At 41.0% G+C, this 21,564-nt stretch overlaps 9 protein-coding genes across 9 annotated transcripts; 2 read left to right on the forward strand and 7 right to left on the reverse strand.

Annotated features, from left to right (window-relative positions):
- Positions 1-366: 366 nt before the first annotated feature.
- On the forward strand, positions 367-1,688 carry BATDEDRAFT_86145 (uncharacterized protein; the record flags this gene model as incomplete). The annotated part of the gene is made up of 4 exons (XM_006676822.1): positions 367-490; positions 622-735; positions 908-1,051; positions 1,171-1,688. The coding sequence occupies 4 exons, from the start codon at positions 367-369 to the stop codon at positions 1,686-1,688; spliced, it is 900 nt and encodes a 299-aa protein (XP_006676885.1).
- Positions 1,689-1,826: 138 nt separating this feature from the next.
- BATDEDRAFT_86146 (RNA-binding signal recognition particle subunit SRP54) lies at positions 1,827-3,949 on the reverse strand (the record flags this gene model as incomplete). The annotated part of the gene is made up of 4 exons (XM_006676945.1): positions 1,827-2,210; positions 2,296-2,678; positions 2,756-3,676; positions 3,940-3,949. 4 exons carry the CDS (start codon positions 3,947-3,949, stop codon positions 1,827-1,829), a joined length of 1,698 nt encoding a protein of 565 aa, XP_006677008.1.
- Positions 3,950-4,330: 381 nt separating this feature from the next.
- On the reverse strand, positions 4,331-5,575 carry BATDEDRAFT_86509 (uncharacterized protein; the record flags this gene model as incomplete). Its single annotated transcript, XM_006676946.1, has 1 exon — positions 4,331-5,575. The coding sequence occupies one exon, from the start codon at positions 5,573-5,575 to the stop codon at positions 4,331-4,333; it is 1,245 nt and encodes a 414-aa protein (XP_006677009.1).
- A 355-nt stretch (positions 5,576-5,930) lies between these two features.
- BATDEDRAFT_86508 (uncharacterized protein) lies at positions 5,931-6,919 on the reverse strand (the record flags this gene model as incomplete). Its single annotated transcript, XM_006676947.1, has 4 exons — positions 5,931-6,295; positions 6,378-6,448; positions 6,577-6,709; positions 6,883-6,919. 4 exons carry the CDS (start codon positions 6,917-6,919, stop codon positions 5,931-5,933), a joined length of 606 nt encoding a protein of 201 aa, XP_006677010.1.
- A 346-nt stretch (positions 6,920-7,265) lies between these two features.
- Positions 7,266-11,877, reverse strand: BATDEDRAFT_34372 (uncharacterized protein). The gene is made up of 2 exons (XM_006676715.1): positions 11,206-11,877; positions 7,266-11,090 (listed from the first exon to the last, which is right to left on the reverse strand). Exons 1-2 carry the CDS (start codon positions 11,860-11,862, stop codon positions 7,302-7,304), a joined length of 4,446 nt encoding a protein of 1,481 aa, XP_006676778.1. The 5' UTR covers positions 11,863-11,877; the 3' UTR covers positions 7,266-7,301.
- A 633-nt stretch (positions 11,878-12,510) lies between these two features.
- Positions 12,511-13,433, reverse strand: BATDEDRAFT_36592 (uncharacterized protein). The gene is made up of 3 exons (XM_006676777.1): positions 13,185-13,433; positions 12,790-13,095; positions 12,511-12,641 (listed from the first exon to the last, which is right to left on the reverse strand). The coding sequence occupies exons 1-3, from the start codon at positions 13,423-13,425 to the stop codon at positions 12,583-12,585; spliced, it is 606 nt and encodes a 201-aa protein (XP_006676840.1). The 5' UTR covers positions 13,426-13,433; the 3' UTR covers positions 12,511-12,582.
- Positions 13,434-15,831: 2,398 nt separating this feature from the next.
- On the forward strand, positions 15,832-17,025 carry BATDEDRAFT_86149 (uncharacterized protein). The gene is made up of 2 exons (XM_006676823.1): positions 15,832-15,924; positions 16,253-17,025. Exons 1-2 carry the CDS (start codon positions 15,866-15,868, stop codon positions 16,947-16,949), a joined length of 756 nt encoding a protein of 251 aa, XP_006676886.1. The 5' UTR covers positions 15,832-15,865; the 3' UTR covers positions 16,950-17,025.
- A 236-nt stretch (positions 17,026-17,261) lies between these two features.
- On the reverse strand, positions 17,262-18,116 carry BATDEDRAFT_22742 (uncharacterized protein; the record flags this gene model as incomplete). The annotated part of the gene is made up of 3 exons (XM_006676548.1): positions 17,262-17,416; positions 17,522-17,669; positions 17,967-18,116. 3 exons carry the CDS (start codon positions 18,114-18,116, stop codon positions 17,262-17,264), a joined length of 453 nt encoding a protein of 150 aa, XP_006676611.1.
- Positions 18,117-18,374: 258 nt separating this feature from the next.
- On the reverse strand, positions 18,375-20,696 carry BATDEDRAFT_86150 (uncharacterized protein; the record flags this gene model as incomplete). Its single annotated transcript, XM_006676948.1, has 3 exons — positions 18,375-18,888; positions 18,988-19,320; positions 19,989-20,696. The coding sequence occupies 3 exons, from the start codon at positions 20,694-20,696 to the stop codon at positions 18,385-18,387; spliced, it is 1,545 nt and encodes a 514-aa protein (XP_006677011.1). The 3' UTR covers positions 18,375-18,384.
- Positions 20,697-21,564: the final 868 nt, after the last annotated feature.

The raw sequence follows: 21,564 nt of genomic DNA on the forward strand, positions 1-21,564 counted from the left end.
CATTGATAGTGATGGTTGCTGACAATCTCATTTGTCTCTTCATTTTCATATCTATTGTTGATATAGTCATAGACGGTTCAGTCAACACTGTGCTATCCAGTAAACTGACATATCATGTCATGAGACTGCTTGTTATGACACTTGTTTAGTGTTCCGTTTTACATGAATACGGTGTTAAAAGTCGATCAGTGTCAGTCGAATCACATTTATTTCAAATCTATTCACTACGAACAATGGCAACTTGTTAAATGTCATTGTTCTGCCGTCTGCTTTCCAGTGGTTGAATCCGGGCTAAACTTCAAGCTACTCGAATTCACAAATTTGATTGCATTTCATTTTTAATCAAATTTGATTACAAGCGTTTATATGAACGCTTTAAACAATGGATCGCATACAGACCATCCAGAAACAAATGCTCTAGACATCAGTAACATTCCTCCTATTCAAAGAAACCCATTCATGTTTGTACTTCAAGGGACAGCTGGTGCAGGTATGCTTTCAAACCACTTCAATCAGCCGTGGAATAAGTTTTAATTCTATCCACAACAACTGCTCAAAACATTCAAGAGCCAATGCACACTCAATGTATTTCAAAACAACTGAGCTTTATTTTGTTTTTAGCTTTTGCTGGTGCGATAGGAGGCATGGCTTCAGGGTATATCCGGGCTAATAATCTTGCAGCTTCTGCCTTTGGCATGGGATCTAATTGGCTGATTATATCTGCACCGTTTTTGAGTTGAGTATCTGTAAATATAAAAATAATTCATTACGATGACATATATGCATTGCCTAGCAGTTAAAATCAAACGTCCTCTTTTACGATTGTTTGGATGCATTGTCCCTATGCCTTTCCCAGCTCGTATAATTGTATCTAATATCACATTCATTTGCTTTAAATCATGAGTAGCATTGAGAGAAGGTGTGTTGCAGTTTAGGTATTGGCAAAACGAGAGAAATGGTGTTCATTCGTTATTACGCAAAGATGCCGACGACAAAATTGCATCTACCACTGCTGGGATGATCACTGGTGCCGGACTTGGATGGATGTGGCGTGAGTATTGAATCCTGTGATTCTATACTTGACTGTGATGCTCACGTAACTTTATTCCTGGTTGCTATTTAATGATATGATTCTAAATAACTATGCCCAATGGAAATTCTCGTGTCTAGGCGGCAGTGCAGCCGCTCCAACTGGTGCTATTATGTATGGTCTAATAGCGTACACGATCCAATCTGGATTAAGTATGGCTCGCAACTATCGGCTAGACAAGGCAGCAGAGTTGTATCAGAAGCGTCACCAACTCAATCTGAAAGCGGGCTACACAGGATCTGATTTGACAGCGCTGCATACCGAAGAGATTGGACGGCCAATATGGTGGAAAGTATTATGGCGTAACAAAAATGACGACATGTCTATGCAGGCCAGACCAGATCCGAACTGGGATCCTTTGGGATCCGCTGCTCAATGGATTTTTACTCAAATTCGAACTCGCATCGACTTTGGCCCTGAATCCAGTCCCTTTTTGAATGCATTTGATCTCAGGTATCGAAAAGTGTTGAACGCCAAACTCGATATCTTGCAAGCTCAGATATCGTTGTTGAAAACTGAGATTTATAATTTGGAACAAGTTACTGGTTGCAGTGTCGCACCCACCGTGTCTAATTCAAACAAGACTGAAAATGCATAATAATCAATAAACTCTTTAAAAGGCTGAATCAGCACATGGTCGCATTAGCTCTACTTGACGATTTAAATATATGAACACAACTAATTGATATGATCTAGACAGATAGATCGCGTAAGCACAACTCAATCACTTGTTCATTTACTTGCGTCGGACAGTTCGGATATTTTTACCACGTCCCATACTAGGAGCTCCGTTAGCACCACCCCCGAGCCCTCCCATCAAGTTCTGGAGTCCGCCCATGCCGCCCATACCTCCCATCATATTAGCCAGTGCACTCATATCTGGCATGCCTCCTTCACCACCCATTCCACCCATCATCTCCGCCAATGCACTCATATCTGGCATGCCACCTGCACCACCACGACCCATCATTTGCTGCATCATACCTGGCGGCATCATTTTAGAAAATTGGCTTTGCATCTTGGCCATCTGGTTTGGATGAACCCCACCGCGCTGATTTCCAGCGGCCATCTTATTGAGCATCGATTTACTTCCACCAATCGACTTGATCATGCCTGCCATCTAACAAAACCATTCAAAATAATCTAGTTAGATTGAAAAATGCAACTCAATAGTACATATTGTAAACAGATTCAATCTTACGCACCTGCTTGAACTGCACCAATAGCGTCTCAATTTCTTGTACAGTAACACCACTTCCCTTTGCAACACGATAAATACGTGTAGGGTGGACATTGAACACTTTTCCATCTGAATCCAGCTCTGTTTCGGTCATGCTATCAAAAATGCACATGAATCGCTTTATCAGTCCAGGACCGTCTTGACCGTCCATTTGCGCGAGCATTTCCTGTGGCATGCCAGGAATCATACTAGCCAATTTTGATATAGGACCCATGGATGTAACTAGTTCAAACTGCTGTTTCATCGATCGTAGTGTGAATTTGCCCTGCTCAATGTTTTTCATCAAATCTGTATTTTCTAATTTCATGTCCTGTACGGTCTCCATAAGTCCGTCAATATCTCCCATGCCTGCAATTTAATATAAACAAAAGTTGAAATATACAAAGTCAAGAACACTGTGAGTTGGTATAGCCAAGTTTACACACTCTTTTTCGATGCAATATCAATGGCAAGCAATTGGCTACCTAGCATTTTCCGAACAAACGATTGAGACTTGAAAATTTCCAAATCATGGATATGCTCTCCTGTTCCGATAAACAAAATGGGACTACCCGTTGCAGCCACGGCCGAGATCGCACCACCTCCTTTAGCATGGCCATCCATTTTTGTGATGACAATAGATCCAATGTCGACAGTTTCTTGGAAAGCTCTAGCATGTGCATCTGCCGCTTGACCAATCGTACCATCCAATACAAACACAACATTGTCAGGTTTGATCACGTTGGATATCTGCTGCATTTCCTGAAATAGCTCGGTTTCTTGTCGATGTCGTCCAGAGGTATCAACAATAATGACTTCAAAGCCCTCTACTTTAAACTTATCTACTCCCTCCATAGCCAGCTGCACGGGATCGCTTTCTGTATACGATCCATAATATGGAATCTTGGCTTTGGTAGCATTTTGCTTGAGTTGATCAAACGCACCTGCACGAAACGTATCCGTGCACACCAAACAGGTGCGATATCCCTTGCGCTGATAGTAATAGGCCATCTTTGTACATGTAGTGGTCTTTCCACTACCTTGCAAGCCAACAAACATGATGACATTAGGCTTTCCTTTTCGGGGTTTAAATGCCACAACACCTTGACCAGGATCCACTAGTTTACACAGTTCGTCAAAAATGGCTTTTTGGATAATACGCTTCTTGTTGATGCCAGATGAGAGCTCTTGAAGGTTGACAATGGATTTTATGTTTTTGCGAAGAGACTGAACGAGACGAACATTGACATCAGATTCCAATAGAGCACCACATATTTCTTTAAGGATTGCCTCGAGAGCTTCTTCATCAATGACAGTGGCAGTTGTGAGGGTTTTGAGGGCAGTGTTGATCCGTTTGCCGAGTTCCGCTAATAGAATATCCAAGTGCAGTCAGACAGATGTTAGTGACAAGACAATCGGATCCTGTCTAGACTGCAACAGAAATTAAAATACACTAGTCATGTCAATGACTATCGAGAGCGTTGTATAACGTCAAGCCAGACCCAACTAGTTTGCTGGAGCACCATAAAAACAACGCTTATTTACATCAGTTGATTCATATGGTCCACTAGATATCTATTTGTGCTCATCGTTGCATCTCAAATGCAGATACAATTCATCTGCCACTCACCCAAAACCATTGTTTTCTGCTTATCGAGTTGTATCGTCAAACTCGAACCATGAAACTGGATTCCAATTTATTGTTTCCAAAAACCCAATGCAAGTCGAGTATAGTGTAGCCATCTAGTGTCGAAATGTATTCAATATTTTTATATTGCAATGGATTGTTACATATTTGAAACAATGGCATCCACACTATAGAACTGGTCCATACATCACATTCGGCACTGTAGAAATAAACCTCTAATGAATCAGACAGATTTAAATGTTGAACGTGCATTACAATGACGATAAAAATACATGTAGTACACTCAAGATCATTTCTTGATAGGAATCAAAATTCTTTTGTAGTCAAATGGTTTGCAATAAAAGTAACACATACAGTTACTCTGATGATAGAGTCAAAAAAGAGTCGCGAGTGCATAAGCAGTAGCAGCAATAATTTCCACCATGTGGGCAGCCTCTGGTAAAATCTCAAATATCCCAAGCCGAGTAAACGAATAGTTTGTTCTACGAAAATGGCAAATGATTTTTGTGACAGAAAACAGCGATAATTCCAGCTCTCCATTAGCTATATACTGAGCAGTCCACGAGTAAATATGTCCATCGGGAGCATTGAATATAAAACATGTATCGGATGTATGATCTTTGGAAATGAAAACCTCGGTAGCAAGATCCGCTCCAACAACGGTGATTGTGTTGGGTGTAGTGGAAGACTGGCGAATAGAAAACATAATCTTTCCCTTTTGATTATGTCGATGAACATTAAGATCCAATGGCATATGTGACGAAACGGCGACAAACTGCATGATTTGCTGTCCAGACACGTCAACAACAGCAACATCATTCCAGCCGCTACGTTGAAGATACCAAGTGAGATATACAGGTGGAGTTTGATCGAGAAATGTAGGGAGAGTAGCTGCTTTTGAAGTGCAGTTGGACTCTTCGGGAAAAGCTATTACAGATGCCGATCGTTTATGTGGAAACCTGGATGCACCAAGTGCCCACAGTGGAGTGAAATGCAGCGATGAAGCACGGTGCATTTTGGGCTGGATTTGAGATGGTGCAGAAGTTGGCGTAGAGGGAATTGATTTTATGGCTGGATCTGTGCTAGCAACTGCCATAGATTTGCCAAGACGGTTTTCATCACCAGCAGTTTGGCAACGAACCACATGTGTCGGGCCTGCATCTCCTGTAAAATCATTGCTCATAAACACATGATCGTCCTTATTAATGAAAGCAGGTGAATGGTTGGTATCTTGGTCTTCAAACGGCAGCGCATCTGCAGGTGGAAGTACACCAAATGACCAGTCTTCATCGGAGTTATAAGGCGAAAGGATCTTGGATATAGAAGATGAGATATATGACAAGGTACTAGATATACTACGCTTCTTGACAAGCCCACAATGGGCGCCTTTATGGTTGCGGTAATTGTAATTGTCCGTAGGCGTGCCTAACCCGCTATTTATAGTATGAGCATCTCCATGCCGCTGACCACAACCGCCACCATATAATGAATTCGTTTCTGATTGAATGGTACTATTTGTAGTAAACTGTGATGGCATAAGACTGCCTTTGTCGTCAAAGATGGGTTCATGGCCCACACGGACAAAGACTACACCCGACTCAGATTCAGCCTCGACCATTGAGAACAAATATCTTGAGATTTATAAAGGAGCGTTGATGGAGCGAGACGAGATCTACAATAAAACCGCAGATGGATGAACAGCAAATGGATTTGTAAAACTAGGGAAACAATAGCCACAATAGATGCAGCTTTTCTACATTTGGCGTATATTAGACTCGTTGCAGCTAAAATTATAGCATATGCATGCTACCATATCCTTGCCACCACCATCTACTAAATCTAGACTTTATATTGCCAATAGCTACTGGCTTTATTTGAAAAATCTGCCTCAAACTTGAGTTCATGGTTTCGTTGAAAATCAAACCATGTACAAACGGATCATCTTACAGCTAGCTATATTTTTTGAAAATAACCTAGTGAGCCTTTTTGCCTGGATCTTGCGCTCCAATCTCACGGCGTACGCCAAAGGCTACCGATGGGATATTAGGATCACGAGCAAAACCCATCTGCAGGCCAATGATGTTCTTTCCCTGATTCATTTGCTCCTGCGTAAATTGAACCTCATGCTTGTCTGCAAGCTTGGGGCCCAACAATGGACCATCGAATCCATGTTTGACAGCATGCCGAGAAAGAGAAAAAATCGAATCCACAACCTGACCCATATTTTTGCCTTCAAACAAATCAACTGTTTGGAACTGCTCCATTTTAGGGACACCTAGTTTATCAAGAGCTTGCAGAAATGTGCCAATGTTTTCCATCTGGAATTGAATGGCCACAGCTGGACATTGATTAAAACATTGCTTCAACCAAAAGACTGTCGAGCATGACTATGCACAAGACAGCTATTCAACCCTATACACTTGCCTGCTTGAACGGCATCTTGGAAGTAGTCGCCTTTCCATTAAATCCACTGACGGTTTTGTTGGCAAGCCTATAAAGATTTAAACCAGTTTATCCATAGAATCAGTATGGAATGGCCAATACAAGGATGTCAAACCAGAGTGCAACATGGTAAGATTTATGCTTTAAATGATCAACATTGTATTTGAATCTACTCACTTGACAAGAAGCACTCCATCCTTGAGGCTGTCTTGAAAATTACTGGACGGAAATTTCTCTCCAACGACTGCTTCAATCCATTCCTTGGCCTCTATCTCTCGCTTGGGGTCATACTTGGATGCCGCCTTGTCAGCTAATGTAGCAGCAGCATGTATTCAGCATGTTTAGTAAAGCATATATAGAAACACGAATGATATTCTTGGGCCAATATTTCCCAGATATGAATACAGCCGAATAAAATGACTACTTGTTGAGCAGCCTAGTACATGCAGCCAATACACCATCAAACTATACAAACGGGCCTACCAAGTTCCTTATCTAGACCGTAAATTGGGGCACTCATAGAGATATAGACTAGGGTATAAAAACTTCAAATTGCTGCTTTAAACTCGGAATAGAGTCAGGTGCTGAATGCCATTAAACGTGGAAATGTTGAATACGCTAATTCACACTGCGACAAAAGGGATGAGAACGGGAGAAAAATCGGTATTCCAACAACCCAATCCATCATGTTTTGAAACCATTCAGATAGCATCAAGCAAGCAGCTGTTGCAATATTTCAAAAACAAGAGGTTTCGCTTTGTAAAACTGCATGATTGGGTTTAGATTAGTTTACAAACTAGACAACAAGACCAAACGAGTGACATTATGTATTCAATTCGACTAGCATAGATGACTATTAAAACAGTCGAGGCCAATAAAGTTGACGATTTATTAATAAAAAACTAATTTTTCAACCAGCTTGGAACTGGGTGTTCAGTAAGAAAATGATGAGAAGCCTCGATAGCATCCATCCAGTCGTTACGCATAGACTCGATATCATTTCCATTCATCTGTCTCATCTGTTCGTTAGAAACATCTATACGGAATGCAATAGTGCGGCCATCTCGGAACTGAAGTGCAAATACATATGGAGAATCTGGATCGCTGTAATGATCTGTCAAGGATTGCTGATCATACACCGACGTACCGTTATAACCCGTCTCGTGTTCAATAGGCGATGAAGTCCAAATACGATCGTCTACATAAGGAGACACTCCTACAGTAGTATCGTATTGTCCAGAGCAAAACCGAACAGCTTCAAGCTGGGATAGCTTTATAGTGACAGACTGTTCACGCGAAAACTCATTGTATCCAACCAGTCTATCACCTATAAGTTTAAAATATCGACGTTTCCATCGTTGCAAGTCACCGCCTTCTTGGTGCAAATACCCTTCTTTCCAGATTTTGGAATACAACATACGAGTATGAATGCCGCTTTCAACTTCTAGTAAATTTTCAGGAAGCAGTCCAGGCTCAGCACAGGCTTCAAGAGGAATGAATGCAACACGAAGTTGAATCGTTGCAATACATGCATTATCAAAAGAGTGATTTTCGTTGTTTTGGGGTACAGATGACGGTATTGAATAAACAGGAATATGCTCATCAGCGATTGAACAAGAAAATGTGTTGGACCACTCGAGTGGATTTGAAATAGTACAACGTCCCATTGCTACTTGTGATACAGCATTCCCTTTGCCAAAAACGCCATTTCCTGAAAATCCACACAACTCTGATTTGCTAGAGGATGACTTGAGTGACGACAATGACGAGTATGATCCTGATTCGCGAGAAGAAAATCCTGGACTACTTTGCCGTCGTTGTAGCATGTCTTGCTGCATGTCTCCAATAGGCTCACGCAAAGATGTACGCAATCCAGCAAGCTTGCTAAAAAATCGAGCTGGTGCCGCTTTAACAGTGCTACTCAAGAATGCTCTTGATGAAAGAGATCGCGTTAGTCCAGTATCCTGCTCGACTTTACGAACACGAACAGTGATTTCAATTGGTTTATTAGCCATAAGTGACATGCGATCTTCCCAAGCAGCTGAAACGCACGTTTCGCCAGATTCAAGAATCAGTGGTGGCGATGTGATACTTTCTTTGTCATGAGAAAACTCAATATCAACAACACGCTCGTCATCAATATTCATGCCAACGTTGCATAGTTTTTCAACCTTTAAAAGCAAGATTCCGCTTGCACCATGATTTAAATCAATTGAAGAGTCCTGAGGCGGAATATTCCAGTGTGTTTCAAGCTCACCTTTCCAAGAAACACCAAACGACACTGATTTGCTTTTGCCCTGGCATTTGGTGTTGGCTTGGACATTGGTTTGAAAAAACGGTTCAACGTGACGAGGTATGACGGAAGATTTTCGATTTGTAGGTACTACCACTATTGGTGGATTGACTGGGATTGAATCAGCCGTGTGCAAAGATGTTGCTTTGCTGGGGAAAAACGAAGCTACATTTTCCGGGCTGAGTGTCTCCTCAGCAACTTCCTCAGTGGCTAAATAAGAGTCTATGATATCATCCGTATCAAGGTCTGGAGATTGGATATCCCTGACTGTTTGAAAGGTTTTGAGTGGTGTTTTCAATATTTCTGAATCTGAAAATGATGCGTTCAACTCTTTGTTCTTTTGATGGCGAGTAGCATCATCATTTACAACAATTTTGGGTTTAAACGACATAGTAGACGAATTAACCGGGGTAGTATTACCATCAACACTTTCAATTGCAACGTCGCTCGTAGCAGAGGTAGGTGCGCTGGAAAAAAGTGTATTGTTGAGCGGAGTGTTGACTAGTCCTGAAAGCCAACTATCGTCATCAAACATGGATCCAATTTCAATTTTAGGCATTTCTAACAAACTGGAGTTGGAGTCATGCGATCGGGAAAAGCTCGATGGTTTGGCAAGTGTAGTGTTGAAAGAATGCTGATGTGTTTGCTCTGGTGGACAGTATTTCATATCATTCAATTCGAGCTCATTATCAGAATCCATATCCACAGTATTTTGGGACGCATTATACACGGAATTATCGACAATTGACTGTGAAGGGATTTCTACTGTAAGATTTTGAAGATGCCTCGTGGAAATGGTTGGAGTAGTAGTTCCATCATCATCCTGCGTGTCATGGACTTGATACTGATTTGACGTGTCAAAGGACTCGGGAATCGAGTCAAGCGACAATAGCGATTGCTTGGCAAAATGAGACTCGATTGGTGAAACAACATGGTGTTGTTGAGTTGTATGCGTATTTGTCACTGCATTTAACTCAACAGCTTTTAAACGAGATTGTATTTTTGCAAACATGCTTTCTAGTCGAGGATCGGTATCTTGACTGCAAAAAGAAAGCATAGAAATTGAAGAAGTAGAGCGACTGATTGGAGCGCGATCAGAGCCATACGGAGTATACGACGGCTTTACAGATGATGTATTTGAGTTGCACGAACCATAGAGCGAAGAATGTGACACACTTTTTATGCATTTCGACTCTTGAGCGCCATCTTGATTAGATTCAAGAACAGAGCTGAATGCTGCTCCAGAGTCTGATCGCTTTCCAAAAGGTGTGAATAAATCATTTTTTTTTGATTGACTAGAACTAAACTTTGCAGTTTTTTGAGCGGCTACCAAACTAGTCTGCAAGTTATCGTCGGCTTTACATTTTTTGGCATCATCCTCAACCCCATCGTCAACTGAATGGCAAGATTTGGATATTTCTGTTGCTGTCGGATACACAGTTTTAGCAGATTTAAAATCCATTTTTGAAGAGGAAAGTTTGCGCACAGTCTCTTTTCCAACAAGGAATGCCGGATTGCGAGGAATATTCTTGCGCACAACAGTTGCACTACATGTTTTTTCATTTGAACCAGTTACAGACGTGGTTGACAACTGATTGGCCGACGAAAACATAGATCGCACACTATTTCCGGATACTGTAGGACTCGTACTATGCAAAGCAGCGATTGGAGTAGTTGCTTTTGAAGCATTTGACACAAACAACACAGTTTCTTGATCAGGCTCAGTATTAAAATCCTTGACAATTTCATATAAGCTTTTTTTTGGCTGATTGGTAGTGGGTGAGGTTTCATCGGTTACCACCAATGTATCAATACGCAATGTAGGCTTCAACTCTTGTACTACACGTGCAGTTGGAGCTTCCGTAGTAGCAGTTTTATGAGTTGTTATTGCAGAGGATAAAAGGTTTTTGGACTGCGTAGATGGGGTATTTAATTTGTGAAGTCTACTCTGGCCTGCAATTGCTAGCGGGATAATTGCTGGAACAGTGGGAGGTTTAGATCCATCTGCAGAAAACCTCTTGGCAAGAGTGGATACAGATGCATAAGATTCAGGCTCCTCGTTGTCTTCTGATGAAGACTGTGTTGATTTAAATTGCTCGGCAGTATTCAATTTTTGGGCAATAACAGCGGGACGAGTCTCGATCACCTGTGGGTCATTTTTGACCAAGCTGGCTGATTTAACCGCCAATTCCTTGCTATTGGCTGAGTGGTTTTTGACTCCAGTAAATCTATTTTCTTTTAAAGTTATTGGGGATGAGGGGGTATGCGCCATGTTACTCTTTCCATTGGACAAAGTGGTTGGACTGGATACGCTAAGCTTTGTGTTTACAGCAGGAACCCCTCCACTACCCATAGACGATGCTTGTTTGAGCTGGCCAGCAGCAGCATAAGATCCTGTCTTTTACCATTATAAAACAAGGTAGATTTAAGACAATGGATGGAATGTTTGAAAAGTAAGCAAATTAAACAAGTCATTATATACCGAGATGGAACTCCGTGTGAATTAAACTTACCATTGTAGACATGCTTGGCGTCGTAAGGGTTTTTGGTCTGTTGGCAAGTAAGAATGGGTTTTTCTCGATAGATGCAGTAGGAGACTGAATGACTCCCAACTCGAGCTCGGTTTGTTTTATGTTAGCTTTTGACACGTCATATGCTAATTGTTCCATCTTGGATTGGCCAGATAGCGGCTTTGAATCTATGTTTGGAATTGCGCCGCATACAGTGTGGTCATCTGTTGCAGCGTGCGATATTGAATTAGTTGTGCTGGCACGCAATGGAGTCTTGATAGATGACCCCTTGGCTGTGGTTGAAGCTATCCTTCGCAAAGACGGGCTTTGGTGAGGTTCTGCAGAAGAAGCAGCGACTTGAACATCGAATCCACTTACAATACCACTCACTCTTCCCCCAGTTCTGGTGGGAGCAGGTGGAGTTGAAGCAAGAGATACACTAGAGTTTGCCAACGCGGCATGCGACGATGCAAGCATAAGCTTGCTCAGTGTAGGAGAGGAAAGTGTGGTACGTGCATAATCTGAAGAGAGGGATACGGTAGAAGAAACAAGGTTGGTGGGCTTGGTATCTACAGAAGATGGAACAGATGGAGGATGAGAACTCAAAAATGGACTGCTAGAAACTGCAGATCTACGCTGCAGACGGGAAATGTCCTCCATTTACTACAAGGAATATTAGATTACGAAAACAAGAACTGGTAAAAGAAAGCGATGGCAAAATAAATACTAGAAATATTAGCCAATTGTTTATAATCAACAGTTCAAAATGGTTGAGATGCAAGTTTCAAGCAAGGCGCGCGTAGGGTTGCAATTAGCGACAAAGGGCATGATAACGCAGAAAATAATATTTATTTATATTTCAGGCCATTTTAATTATGTTTTGGAAACATCCAGACAGCACCAAGCAAGCAGCAGTTGCTGCATTTTGGAAACGAGAGTTTTCGGTTTGTAAAATTACACGATTGGTTTAGATTAATGTACAGACCATATAGACGGAACGCCGAAACTCGTGTCAGAACAAGACCAGCATCAAGCTCAGCGAGCTCAGCGAGCAGTCACCGCTAGACTAGATGAGCAACGTTGCTCTGTATTGAATTGATGAAAGCAGGTCATTCAGCAAACTGGTCGTGTCAACAAGCCAGATTATCACTGCAATACACGAGCGATAGTTGCACTCGCCATTCAAATCAGCAGACAAACAATCTACCAATGTTTGCAAAAGAATAACATCACCAAAACAATAACCCCCCGACCACACAAACGTGTTGAATTGAATTTACATATCTCAAACACATGATATACACTAGTGGTTGCTGACAGTTCTTCATTTATCTCTTCATTTTCATCCCTTTTGTTGCTAGCTGCAGTTGTTGGGTAGTTTTATTCACATGACTGCACGAGTTGTTCAAGAGCATTGCTTTCTTCCTTCAACCATGTTCCTACAAGCCCATCAATACCCCACATATCCAAGTTCAAACAGCGTTTGGTCGTGTTGTATAAAAGTTGAATGTTTACATACAAATTTAGAATTAGCACCAGTTTAGGAATAATTCAGTAAAGCAAAACCAATTGGATTCAGTACCATACCATCTAAAAGAATTTTTTTGAGTTCGTCTCGCCATAGCGCCTTGTTTCCTTGAGGAATGGCAATTACCGGCATACACTCTGCCAAAGCAGACACGGTCAAGAACCACATGTCCGATATTTGTTCATGCTGAGCGTCTGCAATATGTGGACGTGAATTTGACTTTACAAAGTGGAAAATACCAGAAAAAGTGCCAAGAACAGACGCCATTGGAACCAATTCTAGCTGGCTTGATTTAAGTGATCGAACAATCATACAGATCAACGCATATTTGTTTGCCAACAGCGAAATATTGTTCAAAGAATGTTCTAAAAAATCATTCAACCACATGTACCAAATTAGCTCCAATATTGATACAATTGTATATCTAAATTTTCGACGAGCAAAAAACTCATACCTTGGTTCTCGCTGGTTCGTTGCATCAAAGTATCAAGAATTTGAATAAATATAGAATCATTAGAAATGATATCATGATCGGCAACTACCACATTCAAAAGAATGGACAAGACTGCAATTTTGAGATCATCATCAGCTATAGACTGCATGAGAAAATGTGCCGGAGCAGCATATCCCCGCATTCGAATATATGTATCACGCGCAGGCGATTCGGTAGTTATTGCAGCAAGAATCGGCGTCATAAAACAGATTGGGTTTGTGTCTAAAATAGACAACCTGCAAACAAAGCAATGTATTAGTATGGTGATACAAATGAGTGCACTGCATTTACAGCTATGCCCTATTGCAGCTACAAACTCATCAAGCCAATTCTTACTTTGCATCACAAAAATGCACTATCAGTGGAACAATTTTTTCAAGGTTCTCGGGAGATGACGATCCATTTTCTGCAATCCAGAGGGAATATGCTTTGAGACTATATGCGGTGTAGAGATCATCAAGTACAAGAATATCTGATGAGTGCTGATACAACGTCTACAAAATCTGTTAGTTTAAAATAAACTACATATGCGACAGAAATTGATACGATATCGGTATTGAAATGCAAACAAGTCTAAATTGACAATGATAATATTTTACCTGACGATCCAGTAAATACTGCTCCACGGCAAGAAAAGCTTCAGATAATGCAGTTCGAAGTGAAAACAGTATATCTATAGAAAGATCACCACGGTCAAGCACCAGATATTGAATAATAGTTTCTACTATTGTATAGCACAAAGGAAGCATTTTTAAATTGCGCAAATTCAAAGCAGTGTTAGAACTGGAAAGTTCAGTGACGGGCTTGGCAGTAGCTTCAATGCTTTTGGAATCAAAAGCCCCAGTTGTATTGTTGATATCAATTGGGGATGGCTGAATTAAAGAATCAGTTTGATCCAAAATCACTCGAATTTCTGCACAGGCCATGTGGGTCAAAATTGCAATATATTGACCATCGGATAATATACGAGCGTTGCCATGCATTTCTGCGCCAGTGCTGGAAGTATCGACAAAAAGACCCTTCTCACGAACATGTCTCAAGTGTAGAGCGGCAAGAGATAACGACAGATCTTGGTATTCTGGAGAGAGTTTTCCTCGTAGTATAGTTTTCAAAAGCCGTTTCATAGCGACATTCAAGCTAGTTTCCACTTGAATGGATCCAATCTATAATGTTGCCATTCATATTTAGCATCAAATTTAGTCACTAATTCAAGCCAGTACCAATTGGTCTATTCCAAATATGGTATAGAATGCAAACAAAGCCATTCAATTTAAATACGCTACCGGCAACACAGACATGATCTTGACAAGGTACTCGACAAGCATGAATATAATAACGGGCGATTCGGCACAAAGTCCAGTCGTGACGATATAATCCAGAATAGTCAACGTAGTGGTGATGGTCTGCGTAGAAGCCGGATTTGACAAGTTATGGGTCAAATCTGCAAGATTGCGTTCAATGAGCATATCCAAGAGCTGCGCCAGCAGCTTGTGATTGTATTTAAAAGTGCTGTTTTGGACGGGATGCGAGTTTTCATGATCTGGTACAGCAGTCTTTGAGTCAGTCTTGGGACCCGACTCTGTAGCCGTATTCACATCATTTGTGCTTTTATTCAAGGTGTTTGCAGAGGCAGTGCTTGGTTGAACTGAATCTCTTGATGGTTTACAGAGAGCATCGATAATGCAAGACATTACTTCAGGAGACCACAGACGCACAGATGCAGGTGAGTCGGCTAGGTGAAGAAAGCTTGTTGCAATTAATGTGACTACCTCGTCACACAATTGTGCATTTTTAAGAATTGTGGATGCAGGAATGATGCATTTGAGGATGGATTGTTTGCTAGTATATCGGGACACAGCACAGAATCCACTCCAGATATGCAGTGCGATCGTTTGAAGAAGCTTTGTTGGTAGCTCGCTTTCGGAAACTTTAGCGTTGTCCGATACAGCTATTGGTATAGAAAGCGTTAGAATAATGGCTACGTATGGAAAAAATCAAGGCGGTTGATAGCACAATGACAAGAGTCTTTGGTTTAATACTGAATCTGACAGTGTTTGTCAAGCTAACCACTTACATGGTATGAGCAACTTTCGTAGAAACTTCCATGGCAAATGATCATATGCCAGATCCATGGCAGTTTCGTCAAGCGGATCAAGAAGTCGAGGCAATATAGTCAGACCAGCAAACCATTCTTCATTGGAAGCATGTGGTTTGAAAATGGCCAAACACTGTTGCAGCTGTGTGTAGTCTGTGGATTTAATGGCGATACCATGGACAGGAGCTCCTGGTTGAGTAGTAGAGATTGATGCTGCTGAATTCATTTCGATGGATTCCATGTGATTTGGACTGTTGGTATTTTTAAAAGGAAAACATTTTGTAGCCATATTCTGGCTTCAACTTTCAGTCATGATTTGGGAAAATTAAACTCTGGAATTCAGTTTATTAGAATTTGTATTAGAAACACAAGCCTCATGCTCAAGTTGCTGAGCTTGGAACAGTCTTTAGAATTCAGTCGATTTAGTGATTTGTCTTGATTTCCAAAACTAAAACGTGAAGGAATCTGGTCTTGCTAGTCTCGACTTAGTCTAGTCCGTTCAAGCCAAATTGTTTGCTATTTTACCACTTTCAAGTACTAACACATTATGGGACTTTCTCGAGAACAAACTCTAGATAGGCTCTGTCGGTTCTTGAACTCTGTCAGGTAATCAATGCACTCTGTCTTGCTGTTTATGCTGATTCTAGACTATTGTACCCAATGCTTCAAGCTATTTCAAATGGCAGTTGCCAAATTTTGTCGTGATGTAGTTCCATATATAGTAGTGTACAACTCATTCGAGTGCATGTGTTGGTTGTTTGTATGCCATATGATGTGGTTAAACCTCTTTGCTAAATCATCCAGCTCTTATTGCTACCAAGTGGTTTACCTCTGCCAGTAGATCTCGCTACACAGTTTGAATCGAATTAGCAACTAACTGATTATTATGCCAACCTACTACTGAATCTTCATGGTCATTGCTTTAAATATGCAGAGGCACTGACAAGGCACTTATGCTGGTCCAATACTCATCCAAGATCATTATCTGGCACCTAAAAAACCAAAATGCAAAGTCGCCATTGGCCGTTCGTGTATCCAACTTTGCAGGTCCAGTTTCTGATTTCCGAGTCCTTTTGCGTTACTACGGTCTGATTCCTTTGTTCCAGTGGATCATCTTATCAGAAAAAAATCCATCGCCATCTTCAGTGATTCAAACCCTGACACGCTTACAAAACCTGGCAAATGTGATTTACTATCCACTCGAGCATGTCTATTGGCTTGCATTGCACCAAGTCATTCCCATGTCTGAAAAGACACGAGACAAGATTGGTATGTGGAGTTGTCGTTTTTGGGCAGCCTATGTACTGCTCTACTTTTATCAGCTATTTGAAGAGAAACGTATGCTGGATATGAGACGCCATAATCTTAAGATGATCACATCTGCATCGAGAGTGAATACAGCAACAGAAAGCAAGGTTACCCAGCTTGATGCAGACAAAATCAAAGCAGAACGTCTTGCTATTCGCGAAGAGTCCAAAGCACTTGCAATCAATACTCTGATTAATGCTGCATACTTTCCACTCACTATTCATTGGTCGCTTGAAACCAGTTCGTTTCCAGATATCGGTGTTGGTATTTTTGGCACTGTTGCTGCTGTTGCTCAGATCTACACTGCATGGAAGTCGGCTTAAATGCGGAATTATCATTGCTATACTCTACAAATGCTTTATTGATTTATTCTATAAGCTTGTGAATTCACACCAACCCGCTTGGTTAATATAACTAATGCGATCAAAATGAATCTGAATATTGTGATGGGTACAGTTATATATTTTGAAAGTCGTTGCCTGACCATCATATTCGCAGCTGTATCGACAATTCAATCATTGGTTATTCCAAAACAAAAATCACTCGAGATAATACAAGTACTCCATTTTGTATGAATACGATGGTGAATTCAGCATGCATGATTGGTTTATGGTAAACGTCATTATTTATTATACTTATAGGTCTATTCCATGGTTGTGAAAGTTGCGCAACATGACATTTATTTCTAAATGTACTTTTCCCATGGAAGCTGTGATCAATCTAAACCGGTCAGTAGGTGTATCAATTAAATCCAAATTTTTTAGTTGAGGTGTTGCTCCTAGAAAATAGGCTATCCAAAATATCAAAGCGGGTCATTATGACCCAAAAAGTAGGTAAGTAATTATCTATTCAAATTTCAATACCAACTATGCTGGATATCTTGATATTTACATACACCAAATTTGATCAGAAGGTGTACCAACAGGTCTCCAAGTTGAAATATCGATTTTATGCAGTCCGGGAGATGACGGGATATGTGCAAACCCGTATCCATACAACTCATTACGACCAAACATGTCTTGATAGTAGACCTGAACTCTAATCTTTGGCCATCCTAATAACGATGTGGTTGTAAGATGAATATCTAGTATACATGATGTCAAAGGCATTGTGAAATTCAATTAGGTTAGTTTTACAACAAAAGCTAGATGTCACTTTCATTTATACAACATGAGGCTTGCCGATTGGATGACTCCATACACACAGGTTAGAATCCTATCAAGAACAGAGCCAGAAATTTTAAAATGTTCCGTTTATAAGTTAGCAACACGTTAATAGCACTTGAACCACAAACGAGTTGAACGAGTTAGGGCTACGTTGTATATCTATTGAACCCTTACCAAAGGTACATCTACATGAGTTTGTCCGGAAAGGTCTCCTTCTACAGGAGTCCATTTCTCTCCTGCCGTTAGCTCCCATTGACAACACAGTGTTGCCTTGGGGAACTCGGATGCACCTACTAGCGTGCCAAGAATATGCAACTCCGCCATGAAATAAACTGTTTGAAGTAGAACAGAAAAATGCAATAAGCTCGACAAAAACACCAGCCGCATTTTATGAGTACACTGTAAATACCATCAATAGCTAATGAACCAAAATCCTATTCGGATTGTAAGTATAGCAAATGCAACTTTATTATTTCAATGCATGGCGTCACTAAAACTCGGGAAACTGCTCAAGTAACATAGGCATGGACTTGTATATGTTCAAAAAATATTCAAGTCTCTTTTGTATCCATAGCCTATCGAGTCAGCAATACTAATCCATGTAAATGTGATTGGTGCCCAAGATCAAAATGACAAACATGGAAAAAAGGTATGCAACAATGGAAAAGGCAACAATGTAAGATGTTCGGAGATACGAACTGGTAACTTCACGCCAGGGATCATGACAGCCTGGAAGACTGTTGCTAGAGCCATGAGCGTTGGGGGATGCAATCGGTGAAATGATGGGGTTTTCAGGAGCAGACGGCGGTGGAGCTGCATTGGGATCTGGAGTAGGCGGTTGCGGGGCTGCATTAGGATCTGGAGCAGGTGGTTGCGGGGCTGCATTAGGATCTGGAGCAGGTGGTTGCGGGGCTGCATTAGGATCTGGAGCAGGCGGCTGCGGGGCTGCATTAGGATCTGGAGCTTGACGTTTAGTCAACTCAACCATGGAACTAGCAGTCTGGATGTTTGCTGATGTAGCATGATGAATGATAGTCGGACATTTTGAATCCGCAAAAGGACGATCAAAGCTACTCAAAAAGCCGCAGCAATTATACTAATTATACACGTCAAAAAAGTAAGTAAGACGTCATCTGGGAAGAGTAGTTTTGAAAGCTTAATGGTATGAACCAGATAAGGTGTAGAAAATGTTTACCTGAGCTTGAATAGAGCCACGGGTGGTATTAAGTGTGGACCAGCTGTCCGAAAGAGATTTTTCCCATTGAGTGGCATTAAGTTGACGGTATGTCGAGTAACCGACATATAGATAGCCAAACACAAGTGGCCATATAGCAACCATGAAGAAAATCAGCAGAGTCTTTCGATGTAAAAGTGCACCGAAATAACCGACTATGCCAAAAAGGACCTGCAAAGAACCGGATACCATTAGAGCAACGACGATGCTAGAACCCCATAGCGAGATGATAATCGGAGATCCTGTGTAAGTGAGAACGCCATATAGCAAAGCCAGCACGCCAGCAAGTACAAACTAAAGGTACATCAGTCACAAACAACAAGTAGAGCATAATCAGTATGGCTTGTAGCAAAAATTATCAAGCACCAAATGTGGATATAGACGCGTTCAAATTCAACCACAGAGATCCAGATCCATGTCCAAAAATGGATCGGGTCAAAATATAGTATCCATGCTTATTACAGCCATGTTTACACAAAATGGAATACTAAATAAGAGATGTGTAGTTTTTGTTATCTTGAACTAAAACGTGAGTGCATCGGAGCTTTTAGGATACAATAAAGAGGGATTGCAGACATCAAACTGTCAAACCAATATCTGGATCGCAGTGGATGAATTCGATGATTGTACAATGTATAGCTGTGACAAATAGGAATAGTTTTGGTTTAAAACCATAGTTTGTAAGCATCATACGATGGACGTTGTGGTTGAAACATGAATTGAAACTGTCAATTGAAGTGGCAGTGCAGTCAAATTCTAGTAGGAAAGCACAACAAAACCATTGCATACTCCAAAGCAAAACAACGGTCAATGCAAGATGAATACAAAAGTATTCCGTTTTCACGAGTATGGATGTAATAGCTATGTTCTGACCCATCACAGCCATAATTTTACAGATATGAACTATATGATCGACTACCCTTGTACTACTTGTTGGTACCAAAATAGTAAAATAAACTTACAATAGTGTTGGCTATCAAAAATGCCACCTTGCTACGTCCAAAACGACGTAGGTTGTGACGATTGATCACAGACATATTGGAAATAAAGGTCCGTTTGCTATGACGACTGAATCGTGAAAGAGTACGACGAAGACTGAATCCTCGGAATTCAAACTCGTCTTCGTTGTACTTGTGGATAGATGGAGGATACTGGTCATCTAAAAACACATTTTGGCCGGCCTCCATCGTTGCTGAAGCAGCTCCGTCAACTCCCACACGCGATTCACCACCAACATAAGATAGTGCCGGCTCATTTGATACAGCAGACTTGATGTCATTGTGGGCTGAATCTAGCTGAACGAAAACCATTGAATTCAGTTTTGTAGCTTCACTAGCACTTTTAAGAGTCTCGCCTGACGAGGTTACTTGTGAGTGACTGGGGTTTGATTCTGGAGCGACTCGACCGCCCTGAGCATGCGAAATTGGTCGAATAGGATCATTGACAGAGTTAGAATGGACTTCTGTTATGACTTGTTCGTACAGATGGTGAACATCTCTATGATCAGATAAAGGTTGTTGATTTGGATTGGATGTGAGGGTAGCAGGTGAATTGGTTCTATTAGTAGATACACTAGGTAAAGGTGTTGTAATTGCAGCTATAGTTTGAGACTGCAGTTGTGGATGAGCTGCATTGGCATCAAACACTGGTGACTCTTTCGAGTTCTGCATTGAAAAATCTACTGAAAGGCTCCAATTAAAGTTGGGTCGTTGCGTACAACCACAAGGTAAAGAACAAAAAGTCAAAAGCTACACAAGACAGGTTAGATGACAGCGGTGACAATTATAAAATAGTATGTGGATCAAGTCAGGTGGATGAGAAATAATAGCTGGAGGTGAAGCAAAATAATGGATGATAAGCGAGTGTGGAAAGCAAGGTATGAGCAGAATCAAATGTGCCGTTAAAAGACTATTGGCTGCTTAGAACGAATAACTGCAAGCCGGTTGCTAAGCGGGGTGGCTGTGAAGTGCTTAAACTATTGAAATGAAGGAGAGCAAGCTTATAATGCGTATTTCAAAACTAGATGGACTCAGTTTAGCAAACTATCAATTATGTAATGACAACTAGAAACTGTCAGAACAACACTCTGTCTAAAAAATAGTCGAGGGTTAAAGTGAACAAGCAAGTAGTAAGCACGGCAAATTGAATATTTAAAGCAAATGATAACCCTTAATTCGTCCAAGAATAGGCATATAGGATTCCACCCTAATCCGGATACTTTGTTCTCACTGATGACTATTTTGTCAACCATTTGTTTCATTTGCATTGCCCGTAATAATTTAGTGATAATCATTATCATGCAGATCATTGGGAGCTTTGCGACTCAAACATTATACGTAGATATATCCAAACTGCCCGACCAAACTACTTGTCTAGTGTCACGGCTTTTAAAATGAATACAGATTACGGACAGATTATAGTGAGGATCGGATGAATGTCACTGACATAGTGTCAGATGTAATCCTTATTCCAACCGAGTGATTCTTAGGGTTATCTTGCGAGTGGCACCAGCACTGTTCAGCTTCAGACGTTTTGGTC

The sequence above is a fragment of the Batrachochytrium dendrobatidis genome, assembly GCF_000203795.2.
Source record: "Batrachochytrium dendrobatidis JAM81 unplaced genomic scaffold BATDEscaffold_2, whole genome shotgun sequence".
Taxonomy (NCBI): Eukaryota; Fungi; Chytridiomycota; class Chytridiomycetes; order Rhizophydiales; genus Batrachochytrium; species Batrachochytrium dendrobatidis.